At 40.6% G+C, this 12,162-nt stretch overlaps 4 protein-coding genes across 5 annotated transcripts in view; all 4 read left to right on the top strand.

Annotated features, from left to right (window-relative positions):
- The window catches only part of snrnp70 (small nuclear ribonucleoprotein 70 (U1)), a 9,142-nt gene extending 8,523 nt beyond the window's left edge, over window positions 1–619 (top strand). Inside the window, exon 11 of the mRNA XM_025064161.1 lies at window positions 6–619. Within this exon, the coding sequence (XP_024919929.1) occupies window positions 6–339 (334 nt within the window). The 3' untranslated portion in view covers window positions 340–619. The remainder of the gene's footprint in view (window positions 1–5) is intronic.
- Window positions 620–1,430: 811 nt separating this feature from the next.
- lin7b (lin-7 homolog B (C. elegans)) lies at window positions 1,431–4,877 on the top strand. Of its 2 annotated transcripts, XM_025064162.1 has the most exons (7): window positions 1,431–1,649; window positions 1,784–1,920; window positions 2,695–2,813; window positions 2,986–3,057; window positions 3,321–3,530; window positions 3,618–3,781; window positions 4,081–4,877. In XM_025064162.1, exons 2-7 carry the CDS (start codon window positions 1,845–1,847, stop codon window positions 4,100–4,102), a joined length of 663 nt encoding a protein of 220 aa, XP_024919930.1. In that variant the 5' UTR covers window positions 1,431–1,649; window positions 1,784–1,844; the 3' UTR covers window positions 4,103–4,877. The 2 variants fall into 2 exon arrangements, with proteins under 2 accessions (XP_024919930.1, XP_024919931.1); XM_025064163.1 differs by having other exon boundaries at window positions 1,431–1,920; window positions 3,618–3,793.
- Window positions 4,878–5,084: 207 nt separating this feature from the next.
- ppp1r35 (protein phosphatase 1, regulatory subunit 35) lies at window positions 5,085–8,413 on the top strand. Its single transcript, XM_008330483.3, has 6 exons — window positions 5,085–5,238; window positions 5,977–6,163; window positions 6,357–6,447; window positions 6,631–6,752; window positions 6,836–6,926; window positions 7,259–8,413. The coding sequence occupies exons 2-6, from the start codon at window positions 5,978–5,980 to the stop codon at window positions 7,555–7,557; spliced, it is 789 nt and encodes a 262-aa protein (XP_008328705.1). The 5' UTR covers window positions 5,085–5,238; window position 5,977; the 3' UTR covers window positions 7,558–8,413.
- LOC103393516 (uncharacterized) overlaps window positions 7,729–12,162 on the top strand; it is a 5,064-nt gene continuing 630 nt past the window's right edge. The window contains exons 1-7 of the mRNA XM_025064535.1: window positions 7,729–7,855; window positions 8,474–8,605; window positions 8,902–8,945; window positions 9,895–9,952; window positions 10,520–10,677; window positions 11,030–11,235; window positions 12,006–12,160. Of these exons, the coding sequence (XP_024920303.1) occupies window positions 7,823–7,855; window positions 8,474–8,605; window positions 8,902–8,945; window positions 9,895–9,952; window positions 10,520–10,677; window positions 11,030–11,235; window positions 12,006–12,160 (786 nt within the window). The 5' untranslated portion in view covers window positions 7,729–7,822. The remainder of the gene's footprint in view (window positions 7,856–8,473; window positions 8,606–8,901; window positions 8,946–9,894; window positions 9,953–10,519; window positions 10,678–11,029; window positions 11,236–12,005; window positions 12,161–12,162) is intronic.

Raw genomic sequence — 12,162 nt, forward strand, 5'->3', positions numbered from 1 at the left:
CGTAGAGACCGAGACAAAGAAAGGGACAGGGACAGAAGACGCAGCCACAGAGACAGGGAGAGGCGCAGGGGAGACAGGGACAGAGACAGGGAGCACAAGAGAGATCGAGGGGATAGAGAGAAAGGTGAGCGCAGAGAGGATCGCCACGGATCCCTACGAGATGACGCCGTCCCCCAGGACGACCTGGGTAATGAGGACGAGGGAGAAACAACGCAACACATGGAGGAGTACGGTCAGGAAGACGGGATTCTGATGGAGCAGCAGTTGGCGCCATCTACTGATGGTTACGGCTCCAGTGAGAACGGATATAAGATGGAAGTTCCAGCAGATGAGTACTGAGCCGCTCCTTCTGTCCCTGTCTGTTTATTTCATAAATTCTTTTCTTGGCTCTTGAGTTTGTGCAGAGGCACAGAAGTCCAGCTGATCTCACGGCCTCCTCAAAACAAAACTCTAAATTTCTTCTGGTCAAAAATCACGTCCTCTATTCTAATTATCGCCCCACCCAGATCAATCACCAACTCGGTAAATCACTTAAATTGAACCTAGGTTGAAAAGCATAAAAAAAAAAAAAAAATTTGTTTTTTGCGGCTCTGTGATGAGCTCATGGTGAGCACACACACACGCAGGAGCGTTCCAACACGAGACCTGAGATGAAAACTGAAAATCAACTCGTTTAGCACATCTGTCCTGCGGCCCCTTCAGTTTTAGGTTTCTCTGGGGATTAATGAGCACTGAGCGAGACAAGGATGTAAGGTAGGTGTAGACGAGAGGCCTCGGTGTGTGTGTGTGTGTGTGCGTGCAGTTAGTCGCAGCCTCCTCAATATTGCAGCAAGCCGAGGTCAGAAGGGTTTTTTATTTAGATCTCATTTACATTATGTTAATGGTAAAAAAAATTGGAATGTGGCTCTAACAAGACAATTCGTTCGAAGACCCATCAGATGTGTGACCTTGACCTTTGAAGACCCATCTGATCTGTGACCTTGAGCGTCATCAAATGGAGCTGAGCATGTCTTTTAATCTCTTCTTGTCCGGGGCTCTAAACAATGATGCTTCTTAATGTAGTTTTTTTTTTTACCTATTGTACATGTGTACTAATTTGGGTCTGATTACTCAGTTCTGCTCAGTTTCTGTACAATTGAAGAAAAAGTAGTAATTTGAGACACTCGAGGGTTTTCTGTTGGGTTTTTTTTTTTGTTGTTGTTGTTTTTTTTGTTGTTTTTTTTTATGATGTCTGCCTCTTGTCTGTTAGAACCACAGGCTTGTTTTAATAAACATGTGACTCAAGCTTGACTCTGTTCATTATTTCTCCATGTCGCTACAATAACAAAACTACATGCAGTTTTCTGGTGCTTAGAATCGCTTAACCGAAACACCGAATTTTCCTGTTGACCCGGTTCAGTGACTGACTCAATGTGGCGACGATTCGATTCGATTCTGTTACCTTCATTTATTTAGATCCTTGTAAGAAGTAAATTCTAATATGTTTTCTCTCACGTTATTCCAGAATCAGTAGAAGACGTACAAACGACAACAACGAGCCTATTTTTCTGCTTTGGGATTGGCCAACAACACCTGCTCGTGAGACTCGATCCTTACCGGATCCCTTTTAATGAGGGACTAAGAATAATCCAGAACAGTCATCAGATGTAGTGAGTTTTTCCAGCGCTAGTTGTGCTGCGTCAGGTCGTCGCCTCCTCCTGACTCCTGCCTCTGCCTCTTCTTCCCTCCTCCTCCTCCTTCTCTCTCCTCTCCGCCTCCACATCTCGCTGACATGTTATTGTAGAGAAACATGGTAGACGCATCACTGTGAACTAACGGCTCTCTGATTTCCTCTGGAGCTCACCATGATGTCTACCTTCTACCACCCAGTTAAGGAGGCGGACATGGCGGCTATGACGGAGCCGCTGTGCCTGGAACGAGGTAGGAAATAATCCGATTCTAGACCATCGTATTCATATTTGCCATAGAATGTGACAATAATGCGGTATATGTGACAGAGTGACGACAGTGTCGTGTTTCAGTTGTGTATTGATTTATTTGACGAAGAAGTCGGATCAGCGACACGAAGGTTACAGCGTTCTTTGCGGTGATAGATTTTTAATTTTTATTTTATTTATTTTTTACCTCACGTTTAATAGTTAATGTACAGTTTTGGCTTTGGAGATAATTCGTTGCTTACTGGTTTGTTTTATGGATTAGAAGCAAAACCCGCTGATCATCCACTGTGAGGCCAGAACAGGTGACTGGGCAGGGCCGCACCTAGATTATTCAGATTAGGGGGGCATTTGAATACAGTAATTTTTTCCAAGCATGCCTCCACTAGGAGGCGCCAAAGCATTTATTGGTTGGTAACAAAAAAAGGTAAGATGTAATGTCCAAACAGACACATAGTTGAGTAAAAATTGTTTTTAAATGTAAATCAGTAAAAAAATACAACTGCAGTGATGAATGACAAAAGTGAAACTTTATTTTATCCCTGCAGCACAAAATCTGTTACATCCATTCCTGGTTTCCGAACTGAATAGTCCACAGAAGGGTTGTTGCTGCCACACTTCTGCACACTTGAACCTAGCCAACATCATGAGAATGAATTGACGGATTACTTCCATGTACAATTGAAAAGGAAATTGACTCAGAAACATCATGACGTGAGGTTTAATTTGCCAATCCGTCCTTGTGTTCCGTGAACCCCAGATGTGTGCAGAGTGATCGAGCTGCTGGACCGTCTGCAGCGCAGTGGGGAACTTCCTCCACCTAAGCTTCAGGCATTGCAGAGAGTCCTGCAGAGCAAGTTCTGTGCCGCCATCAGAGAGGTGAGAGTTAACTTCACACAGTTGGTGTTGACGTCACGTTTTCTTCTCTATGTGTAGTGACAGTTTGAGCCACACATTTGCTCCTGTTTATCTTAAAACACTGACTCCTCCCGTTTAAAGGTTGTTTTTATTCTTCCTCTTCTTACCTGTGATCTGCCCTCTTTACCCCCAGGTGTATGAGCAGCTCTATGACACTCTGGACATCGTTGGAGGACCAGAGGTGCGAGCACAGGCCACCGCCAAGGTACTGCTAATGAAGAAGATTAGCATTTAAGGCTAATAGTTTTCTCAGAATGCAGAATGTTAAAAAAATCAGAAAGAAGAAGATTAGCATTTAAGGCTAATAGGTTGTTCAGAATGCAGAATATTCTGCAGGAATAATGTATCTGAAATGTTCTTGTTTTTTTTTGTTTATTTTTAACTTTTTTTTTACTTTACTACTATACTGCTATATATTTTTTTTCTTAATCTTTCTAATTTTGCTAATCTGTTGGTCCATCTGACTAGGCCACAGTGGCAGCATTTGCAGCCAGTGAGGGACATGCTCACCCCAGAGTGGTGGAGCTCCCCAAGACAGATGAGGGGCTGGGCTTTAATATCATGGGAGGCAAAGAGCAGAACTCCCCCATCTATATCTCCAGAGTGATCCCTGGTGGAGTGGCCGATCGTCAAGGAGGGTTAAAGAGAGGCGACCAGCTGCTGTCTGTCAATGGAGTGGTAGGTTTACGCCCCCCTAGTGGTGGAATCCTGTCAAATATAGCAACATTGCTTTTAGGTTGTAAATGTTTTGTGTTTTTGCTGCAGAGTGTTGAGGGCGAGCACCACGAAAAGGCTGTAGAGCTGCTGAAAGCCGCCCAGGGTTCGGTCAAACTGGTGGTCCGTTACACCCCCAAAGTCCTGGAGGAAATGGAAGCGCGCTTCGAGAAGATGAGAAGCGCCCGCAGGCGACAGCAGCACGCCAGCTACTCGTGAGACAACTCGTTAGTCCCTGCACGAACTGCAGCTGAGTGTGTCTGACCTTTGACCCCTTAGACAGAGTCCCAATAGAAACTGCAGGGTCTGTGGAGCCCCTACCAAAGCACTAGCACTAGTCCTTATATGACTATTTGTTCTATTTCTATGTTGTGTGACTCTCTACCTTTGATGACAGCACAGATCAGTTCACATCTATTTTCTCCACATCTGATGAATTCGGCCAAACAGTCAAACCTACACCTCTGTGTCCTCTCTCAGTCAGTTGATCTCTCTGTCTGTCTCCCCACCACAGATCTCTGGAGTCCCGGGGCTGAGTTAACACGGCGCCTCCTTCGCCTCCTGCTACAACCTCCTGCCTCTGCTGTTCCTGTGGGAGGAAAGACTGTTGAGAAGAAGCAAAGAACCAAAACAGCCTACTGTCACCTGAACTGCTTCACGAATCCAACGCTGCGGTTCAACATTTTCTTCCCACCCTCAATGTTGTGTAAGTTTGTTGTCAGATCACAGCCAATCTGCCTCCCCCTACTGTAATATACACATCGCATCTGTCTGTTTGTGGCTCAACTCATGGCTCTTGTGTTCATGTCCTGAGTTTGTTACACTATGACCCTTCTCATGTGCTGTAGTTCGTATCTTCAGTGTCAGGCACATGTCAGAGGAGGAGGCAGGAAGTCAGACATTCTTCATCTGCATTAGTGGCATTATGAAGAAGTACAGTGAAATTGTGACTGTCGGTTGTCCTGTTGGAAAGATGTGGGTTTTATTTTAGAGGTAGATGGATTAGTCTCTCTGACGATGAATCAGTGAAACCCTTTTACAGTAGTTACTGATCAGTCATCGATGTGAGTTCACACTATTTTGTTGTCACATATTTAATAAATGCTGCTAACACTGGGATTTGTTTTCTTTTTTTTTCATTCATGGCCTCTGTGACAAAGTTTAGTTTTTTTAAACACTTCTTTTATAAATTATTTATCTTTTAATTTGTTTGTTTTAAATACAGATATATGAGTGCACCTCAGTGCAGACACAGACGGCAGACTGAAGAGACAGGCCATGAATTGTGTTCAATAAATGTTTGAGGTCAAACATTGTGTCTTGTTTTTATGTACATGTTTTACAATAAAGAAGATTTGATGTTTAGAATCAGAATGACTTTTTTTAATGCCCAAAAGAACAGTGTTGTAATTGTATACACTCTGGAGGTGTTCATATTCCCTCAGTCCTAATACGAAGATTATCAGGACCAGGTCAACCAGAAGAGGGCAGCAGATGTCTTCCAGATATCTAGTCACACTATAATGAGAAAGCCGAAGAAGAGTTAGCATGTTTGAGAGGTATTTTCGAAAAGTACATCGTACCGTACGTTTTTGTTTTAACTCGGAGGAAAAGGGGAGCTGTGGGTTGTTTCTCATTGACACTGATGGACTTCAGCGGGAGATTTTGTCACGTAAGTCTGGAGTAGTGACGTATTTGAAATATATTCACATTGAATATGAGCGAAGAACCTTTAGCTCCAGGTTAGCCGAGTGTTTCTGTTGAAACGGTCACTTTTCGCTTTAATTAAGTCATATTTTGGCAGTAAAAAGCTATGGGGTTATAACAGACTACATTTCATGTCTTTGGTTTTTTTTCATCTGCTGAGTGAACGTCAGAAAGGTTAACAACAACAACAACAACGATAAGTTAGCAACAGGCGTCACATAGATTCTGTAGGTGGACATCTTCCTCCCGCCCTCTTGTTTGGGCGACGCCATTTTCCCCAGTGTGGCCTCAATAGGTTTAATATAACTAAATATAAAATTTAGAGCAAAGAAAAATCTATATAACATAAGTCACAACCCTTTTTTTCTTTATTTTGTCTGTTTTATTTTGTGGGTGTGCTGGAATTCTGAATTTACTTTCAAAGGAAATAGAACAAATATTAATTACTTTAAAAATATTTAGTAAAACAAATATCCAAATGTCTTTTATATCTCGCCTAAAATCTCTTCTCTTTTTCTTTTGTATGTTCCTTTAATAAAGTTTTTTTCTAATGAATAAATATTCATAAATACTTTTAATTTGTTAAATGTTTAGTTTGTATTTTCCGGGTTTAATAGTAGTAGTGGTGTTGTGTCCTTAAACGTCAGATTTCATCATTAAAGACACATTTTTTATTTTTGTCTCTGTCTGATTACCTGATCAGGATGAGAAGTTCCACCTCCGCCCTCTCTCCTCCTCACTCTCCTCCACCAGCCCCTCTACCACTGGCGTCCTCCTCCTCTGTTACTGGATGTCCAGAACTTGACCTGTCTGTCAATGTCACTCCAACTCCCAAGACTGAGCCCTCAAAGCAGAACCGCCCCTTGGATGGACACACTAAAGGACAGAAGGTTAAAAGTTTTAAATAAATTAGCGGTGATTGGAGAAAAACATGAGGAAATGTAACTGAAGTATCAGCAGTTTTTAGTCAATGATAAATAAAATGTATAAGAAAGTGTCAGAGACTGTAATTCATGATGTAAACATTTATCTTTTGTTTATTTATTTATTTTTTTCACTTCTAAAATTTTTGTCCTCTCTAAGGTTTCTTTCAAAGAGCCGCTGGTCTGCACATTAACACTGGAGCCTCATGGCACTTTCGTCAAAAAAGCCCAACGTCAGCAGCCAATCAGAGGTCAGTGAGGTTGAGAGTCTGTAGTAAACATTGATTTACAGTATTTTTTTAACAAAACAAATTATTTTAAGAAACTATAAATGAAACCAATTATAAAAATGAGTTTTGAGTAATAAGAATCTGACCATATTTATTTCACCCTGGATGTTTTAACAATGTTGTGCCTCCTGTGTTTGCTCTTAGCTGATGCCTCCAAACACATCGTGGAATTTCCTGTTGCAGAATCAAATCCAGGTGCTGGTTGTCTGGAGACAGTGGGATTAAATTCCACCCTGGCTCTGAAGGCGGAGCTTCAGTCGCTGCAGGTGGGTGCTATTCATTTTCATCGCTCTGACACACAGACAACAGGAGGCTGATCAGCAGTAACATTATTTCTGTTGTCCAACAGAGTGAGGGGTTTAATTCCCAGAAGGCTGTACAAGAGACACTGCGTAAATCAGAGAGGACAAAGAATCTGATCAACACAAAGGCTACAGACGGTAACGAACGCACACACGTATAAAACTTCAAGCATCTATGTATAAATGACATGCTCGATGTTATTTTTGCAACCTTGCTTACTGAGTCCCCCTCATTAGCCGCTCTGTATTCCTTGCATGACATTACTGCCACCTGCTGGGGGCTTTTTACACTGGTAAATATTATCTCTTCAAGGCGTCTTGTTTAGTTGGAAAAACAGGGAAAAATTAGATAATACAAAGTAAGGGAATCCAGAATCCATGTAGTTGACACACTGGTTTATTCACAAGACACGCTTGCGGTGACATTTCTATTTTCTCTTTTTCATCTCTCTCTCGCCGTCTCCCTGTAGTTGTGAATGTCTCTCGCTCTCAGCTCCTCTTCAATTCCCTTGTCAGCGTCAGCGTGCAGAAGGATGAACTCATCCACCAGCTCCTTCAGGATCGACTGACCGTGCATCCACTCTGCCATGAAGTCAAAGCAGCGGACGGTCCCTCACTTAGCGTATTTGTGACCTCTGACCTGGTCAGACAGAAGCCCCTCCCTCCCAGTGAGGAGCCTCCGTGCGACAAGTTGAAGCCATTGACACGACGTGCCTGCTCGACATTTGACCTCAGTCAAAGACAGAGACGATGGGAGGCCACGCCCTGACTCAGTGACCAATCACAGCTCACTGTGATTGGTCACTGAGTTTTCACTGTTTGCTGATTGACTTTGAATTAGTTCACTGTAAATGTTTTCTTCTGCAATAAAGTCTTTTCCACTTCCACCTCACCTCCATCCTCTGAGGCTGTGACCTCTCCTCTACAATCCACAGTTTTTGTTTGTTGTTCTCCATCGTTCACGTGGAATATCATCAAAACAAAGACAAAGAGAGTGGATGAGGAAACTGACAAGAGCAGATTGTTGATGAAATATGGAAACAGTACAAAGACAAACATGTTTAAAGGTAAAAAAAATGTAAATAATCAACATTATGTTGTTAAAGTTTATAATGTAAATTTATACATTAACATTTAATGTGTTCTGTTTTCTTGACAAGTTCAGTTTCTGTTTAGCTCAAAGATGAGGGACATTTCATCCAAGGTTTTTTTTTCTTTCCCCAAAACTATTGTTTATATATTTTTAAGAAAACAATCAGCTTTTTTGAGCTAAAATGCAAAGCAGAAAAACATTCTTGAAACCCAGATTCTGTAAAACTTTGTTGATCCCCAGGTAGAACTTTTTTCTGCACTGTTAGTAATGTGTAATTTTTTTGTTTACATTTGCTTTCTACTATGTTATAGTAGAATTTGTACAGTTATTATTGTTGTTCCTGTTAATGTTAGTGTCCAGTGTTCCCTGCTGAGGAACAGGAGAAAGATAATTAATTAATTTAGTTTTTATATTTGATCATGTTTATAAACGTATGCTCTTATGAATAATTTGTTTTTCATTATATGGTCATCTAGTTTGAAGAAGTAGAGGTTGATCTAATAAAACATGTTCTCAATAAACCATAAACAACTAAAAAAAAGTCCAGATGCTGAAGAAAATCAATTTTTCTCTTTGTCTTTTCTTTATTTAGGTTGAGGGACTGCAGTTTGTCAGAGATCAGCTGTTTATTTCTGGTCTCAGCTCTGAAGTCCAACCCCTCCCGTCTGAGGAAACTGGATCTGAGTGGAAACAACCTGAAGGATTCAGCAGTGGAGGATCTGAGGTCAGTGTAGAACACTGGAGTCAAAATGTTGAAACTAAATCTGTTTTTCAATTATTTGTAAACTTTCTCCTCTCTCCACTTGGTGGCGTGTGATCAGATTCCCATACTGTTTCCTTTTTACAGACCTTATTGTCTATGAACTCCGTGTGTTCATTATTTTAATTGACAGGTGAATGTTTTGCCTTTTGTTACCTTACTCCAACTGTAGAGGGCGCTGCTGCTGCACCTGTGCAGCAGTCTGAGTCGAACGTGACATAAACTGCTCTCATCTCTGCACATTTCTCTTCTCTCCACAGCTGGAAGCTATGGTGGAAATGAGGAGCAGGATTTCCAGCTGCAGGTCAGTGACGAGGGGACTGGACTGTCTACTGTTGACTGTAGTTTTCCTTATAACCTGACATGAGAGTTACTGTCCAGTTAGATCAGTATTATTAATGTTACTGTTCTGGTCATTCATTATTGTAATTATTATTATCACTGACTTTTGATCAGCTGTGCTCAGTGGTTGTTCATTTGTTTAAACAGCTTAATTATAAACACAGTCCTGTGTGAACAAATGTTATTAGCAGGTCTGGTCAAAGTTAAGACAGTGATAAAGATTTAACAAAAAAAAAAAAGACTTTTAACACCACTGTTTCCTTTGACCAAACCTCATGTGTTTGACAGCAGTGCTCTGTGATTCCAGACTCTACAGCTTTATTTTTACATGACCTCCAACAAAAACAATTTAGAAGAAATGAACACCACTACAGTATTCACTCATAGTGCAAAGTTCAATCAAACCACAAAGGATTATGGGAAATGATCCTGCTGTATTCCAACATGCTGCAGGATTGTTGTATCAGTCCCTGTGAGGTTATTCTGGAGAATATTCTAGATTATTTGTGTCCTTGTTTATATTGTTGACAACCATGTTTATCAGAGGATTAAGAATTGGGACAATATTAAAGTACATTAGGAACGGATAAAACTACGATTAATTGTGGTTAAATATTTCTTAACAGACATAATTAGAGTGTTGTTGTTCTAGAAACATCCTAAACATTTGTCAGTATGGTTCAACTGTTCCACTGAAAGTTAAACGTTGGTGCTAATCAGTCAGAATTAACCGTTATTTACTTAGAAACAATAACGATTATTTCCCATGAGTCTGGAGAGAACGTGAACCTCAGGAAATGTTGAAATAATATCGTGTGAGACAGAAACAAATATATCTCTCAAGGACAGATTAAAAAAAGATTTCGAGATTTTCAAGGAAAAAACGTTTATATTTTAACTCCTCCTCTCAGAGCTTCCCGCCACTCCCATTTTCCGAGGGCGATAAAACCACACAGGTACAGAACGAAGGTGAGTCTTCCGATTTAATATGACTAAAAAGAACGTTTTATCTTGATAAATATATATTTTAAAACAAACAAACGACGTTTTAAAGAGTTTCGGCTTTTTTTTTCATTTTGTATCGATACATTCAACGTGTTATATCATTTTGCTATTGTCAGAAAAACATCTGTGCCACAGACTTTTTCTTTATAACTGTTACTTGTATACATTTTCTCATCCTTCGTAGAAAATTATCATTTAAATGTATCCCATTACATTATAATACCTTTAGCAGACATTTAAAATTTTAAACCACAAACCGCACCCAGTTTTCATTTCAGAACAGACCTGTTGGCTCTGAGGGCAAAGAGCAAACACGGACTGAGTCATGATCTAATACAGGAATAGCTGAAGAGAAAGTATGTGTAATGATTAATTTGTTACATCTGTATCTGTGACAACAGTTATGGCGGCCAAGCACATCAACCGCTATTGCGTTTCCGTGCGCTAACGACTAATTAGCTAATTATTAATATTATATATATATATATTTACATATATATATATATATATATCATTTATAATGTGTTTCAGAACTTACTTGGAGAGGCTGAAGTCCAGAAAATGAGTGAATCTATGGAGAAAGAAGACAAGTCAGAGTCTCCAGGACCCAGCTGTCTGTCTGTGAGGACTGACAGGTCCAAAAGTTTACCTCCATTCTTCAGTGATGAGCCCAAACCTCCAGACATGCAGTATGTAGAAAACCATAATATCATGTTAAACCACACACTGACACATGTTCTCTCAGGCTGTGGTTCTGTTTCTCCACTGACAGAATCTTCTCCTGATCAATAACTGGTTAATTTTCAAATCCATCTCATCTCTTTGTAACTAACGAAATGAAGAGACAAATGTTTGAATTCACTGTCATCTTCATCTTCTTGTCAACAAGAAGCTTCTCACTGATGTCCACTCTTCTTCTACTGTCTCTCTGTCCCTCTGCCGTCTGTCCAAACACACTGTCTTCATCTTAGCAGCCAATCAAAAGACAGGAGACGTAGTGAGGGAGTGTGAAATGTCACTAATGAAGAAATGTCTTCACAGGAGGACATTTGATGTTTCTATGGACCAGCAGATGTCCAACTGTCATCTGTGTCAGAACGTCCTGGAGGATCCAGTCACCAGCAGCTGTGGACACTGGTTCTGCAGACAGTGCATCAGCTCACACTGGAGTCAGTCTGGTCCATCAGAGGACACCTGCTGTCCTCAGTGTGGACCACAGAGGAGCAGAGAGATCATGGCTGTCCAGAGTAAGACTGAACATGTCTACTGATGACATCACTGACTGAAAACATCAATATTGAATCACCACTGAATGTCTCTGTTTTTCATTCAAACAAACACTGTTCACTCTCTGACTCCCTGGACTTTATAACAAATTAACTTGAATTTAGTCACTTTTTTGGTCCACTTTGAGCTTCTGTTTTGTTACAGTAGTGTGTCAGAGTGAGTGACAGGAGGATTCCCAATCACATTCATTCTTGATCATTTTCACATAAATGTTAAAAAAGAGCAACATTTGTAAACTATCAAGTCACACATCAGTCAAATCATTCACCTTACTGATGTATTTGGTATGTTTTGTTTGTCTATAACTCTGCTGCCCCCTGTAGGAGTAACCAGGACAGTGTTTCTTGTTCTTTATTAGACTGGTCTTCACAGCTCTTCTGGGTCAGTTCATTTGGTCAGAACAGATTCTCAGTCATTAACTGACCATGGAAACAGAATGATAAAATGACATCACAGCAAATGGAACTGCTGATGTCACTGTGCTATATCTCAGCTGAAAGTGTTTACTCATGAGGAAATCAAACCCAGGACAGTTTTTCTTCAACTAGTGAAGATATGTTTTAGTTTTGTTCTAGTGGAGGACACATGATATTAGCTTTGGACCTAGCATGCTAACTTAGCTGGTTCTTTAAGAGAGTGGAAAAGTCACATTTTAAACAAGTGTGTCTGCAGTTGAGTTTGGTTGAATATCTCAGGAGATGGTAAATCCTTCTTACATCTTATCTTTCAGTGGACGTTGGTCTGCAGCAGACTGTAGAAGAACATAAACTCAGTCTGAGGAGGAGATGTGAACATGTGACTGAAGGAGCAGATGAACCAGGAAGTAGAACCCTCCTCAACAAGATCTACACTGAGCTCTACATCACAGAGGGACAGAGTGAGGAGGT

The sequence above is a fragment of the Cynoglossus semilaevis genome, chromosome 17, assembly GCF_000523025.1.
Source record: "Cynoglossus semilaevis isolate Cse_v1.0 chromosome 17, Cse_v1.0, whole genome shotgun sequence".
NCBI lineage: Eukaryota > Metazoa > Chordata > Actinopteri > Pleuronectiformes > Cynoglossidae > Cynoglossus > Cynoglossus semilaevis.

Bases quoted from the DNA above. Each gene is read 5' to 3' on its own strand.
- lin7b (XM_025064162.1), top strand. From the start codon at position 1,845: ATGATGTCTACCTTCTACCACCCAGTTAAGGAGGCGGACATGGCGGCT. The intron at 1,921-2,694 runs GTAGGAAATAAT...CGTGAACCCCAG, and splicing joins GCCGCTGTGCCTGGAACGAG to ATGTGTGCAGAGTGATCGAG. The intron at 3,058-3,320 runs GTACTGCTAATG...CCATCTGACTAG, and splicing joins GAGCACAGGCCACCGCCAAG to GCCACAGTGGCAGCATTTGC.
- ppp1r35 (XM_008330483.3), top strand. From the start codon at position 5,978: ATGAGAAGTTCCACCTCCGCCCTCTCTCCTCCTCACTCTCCTCCACCA. The intron at 6,164-6,356 runs GTTAAAAGTTTT...GTCCTCTCTAAG, and splicing joins GACACACTAAAGGACAGAAG to GTTTCTTTCAAAGAGCCGCT. The intron at 6,927-7,258 runs GTAACGAACGCA...GTCTCCCTGTAG, and splicing joins CAACACAAAGGCTACAGACG to TTGTGAATGTCTCTCGCTCT.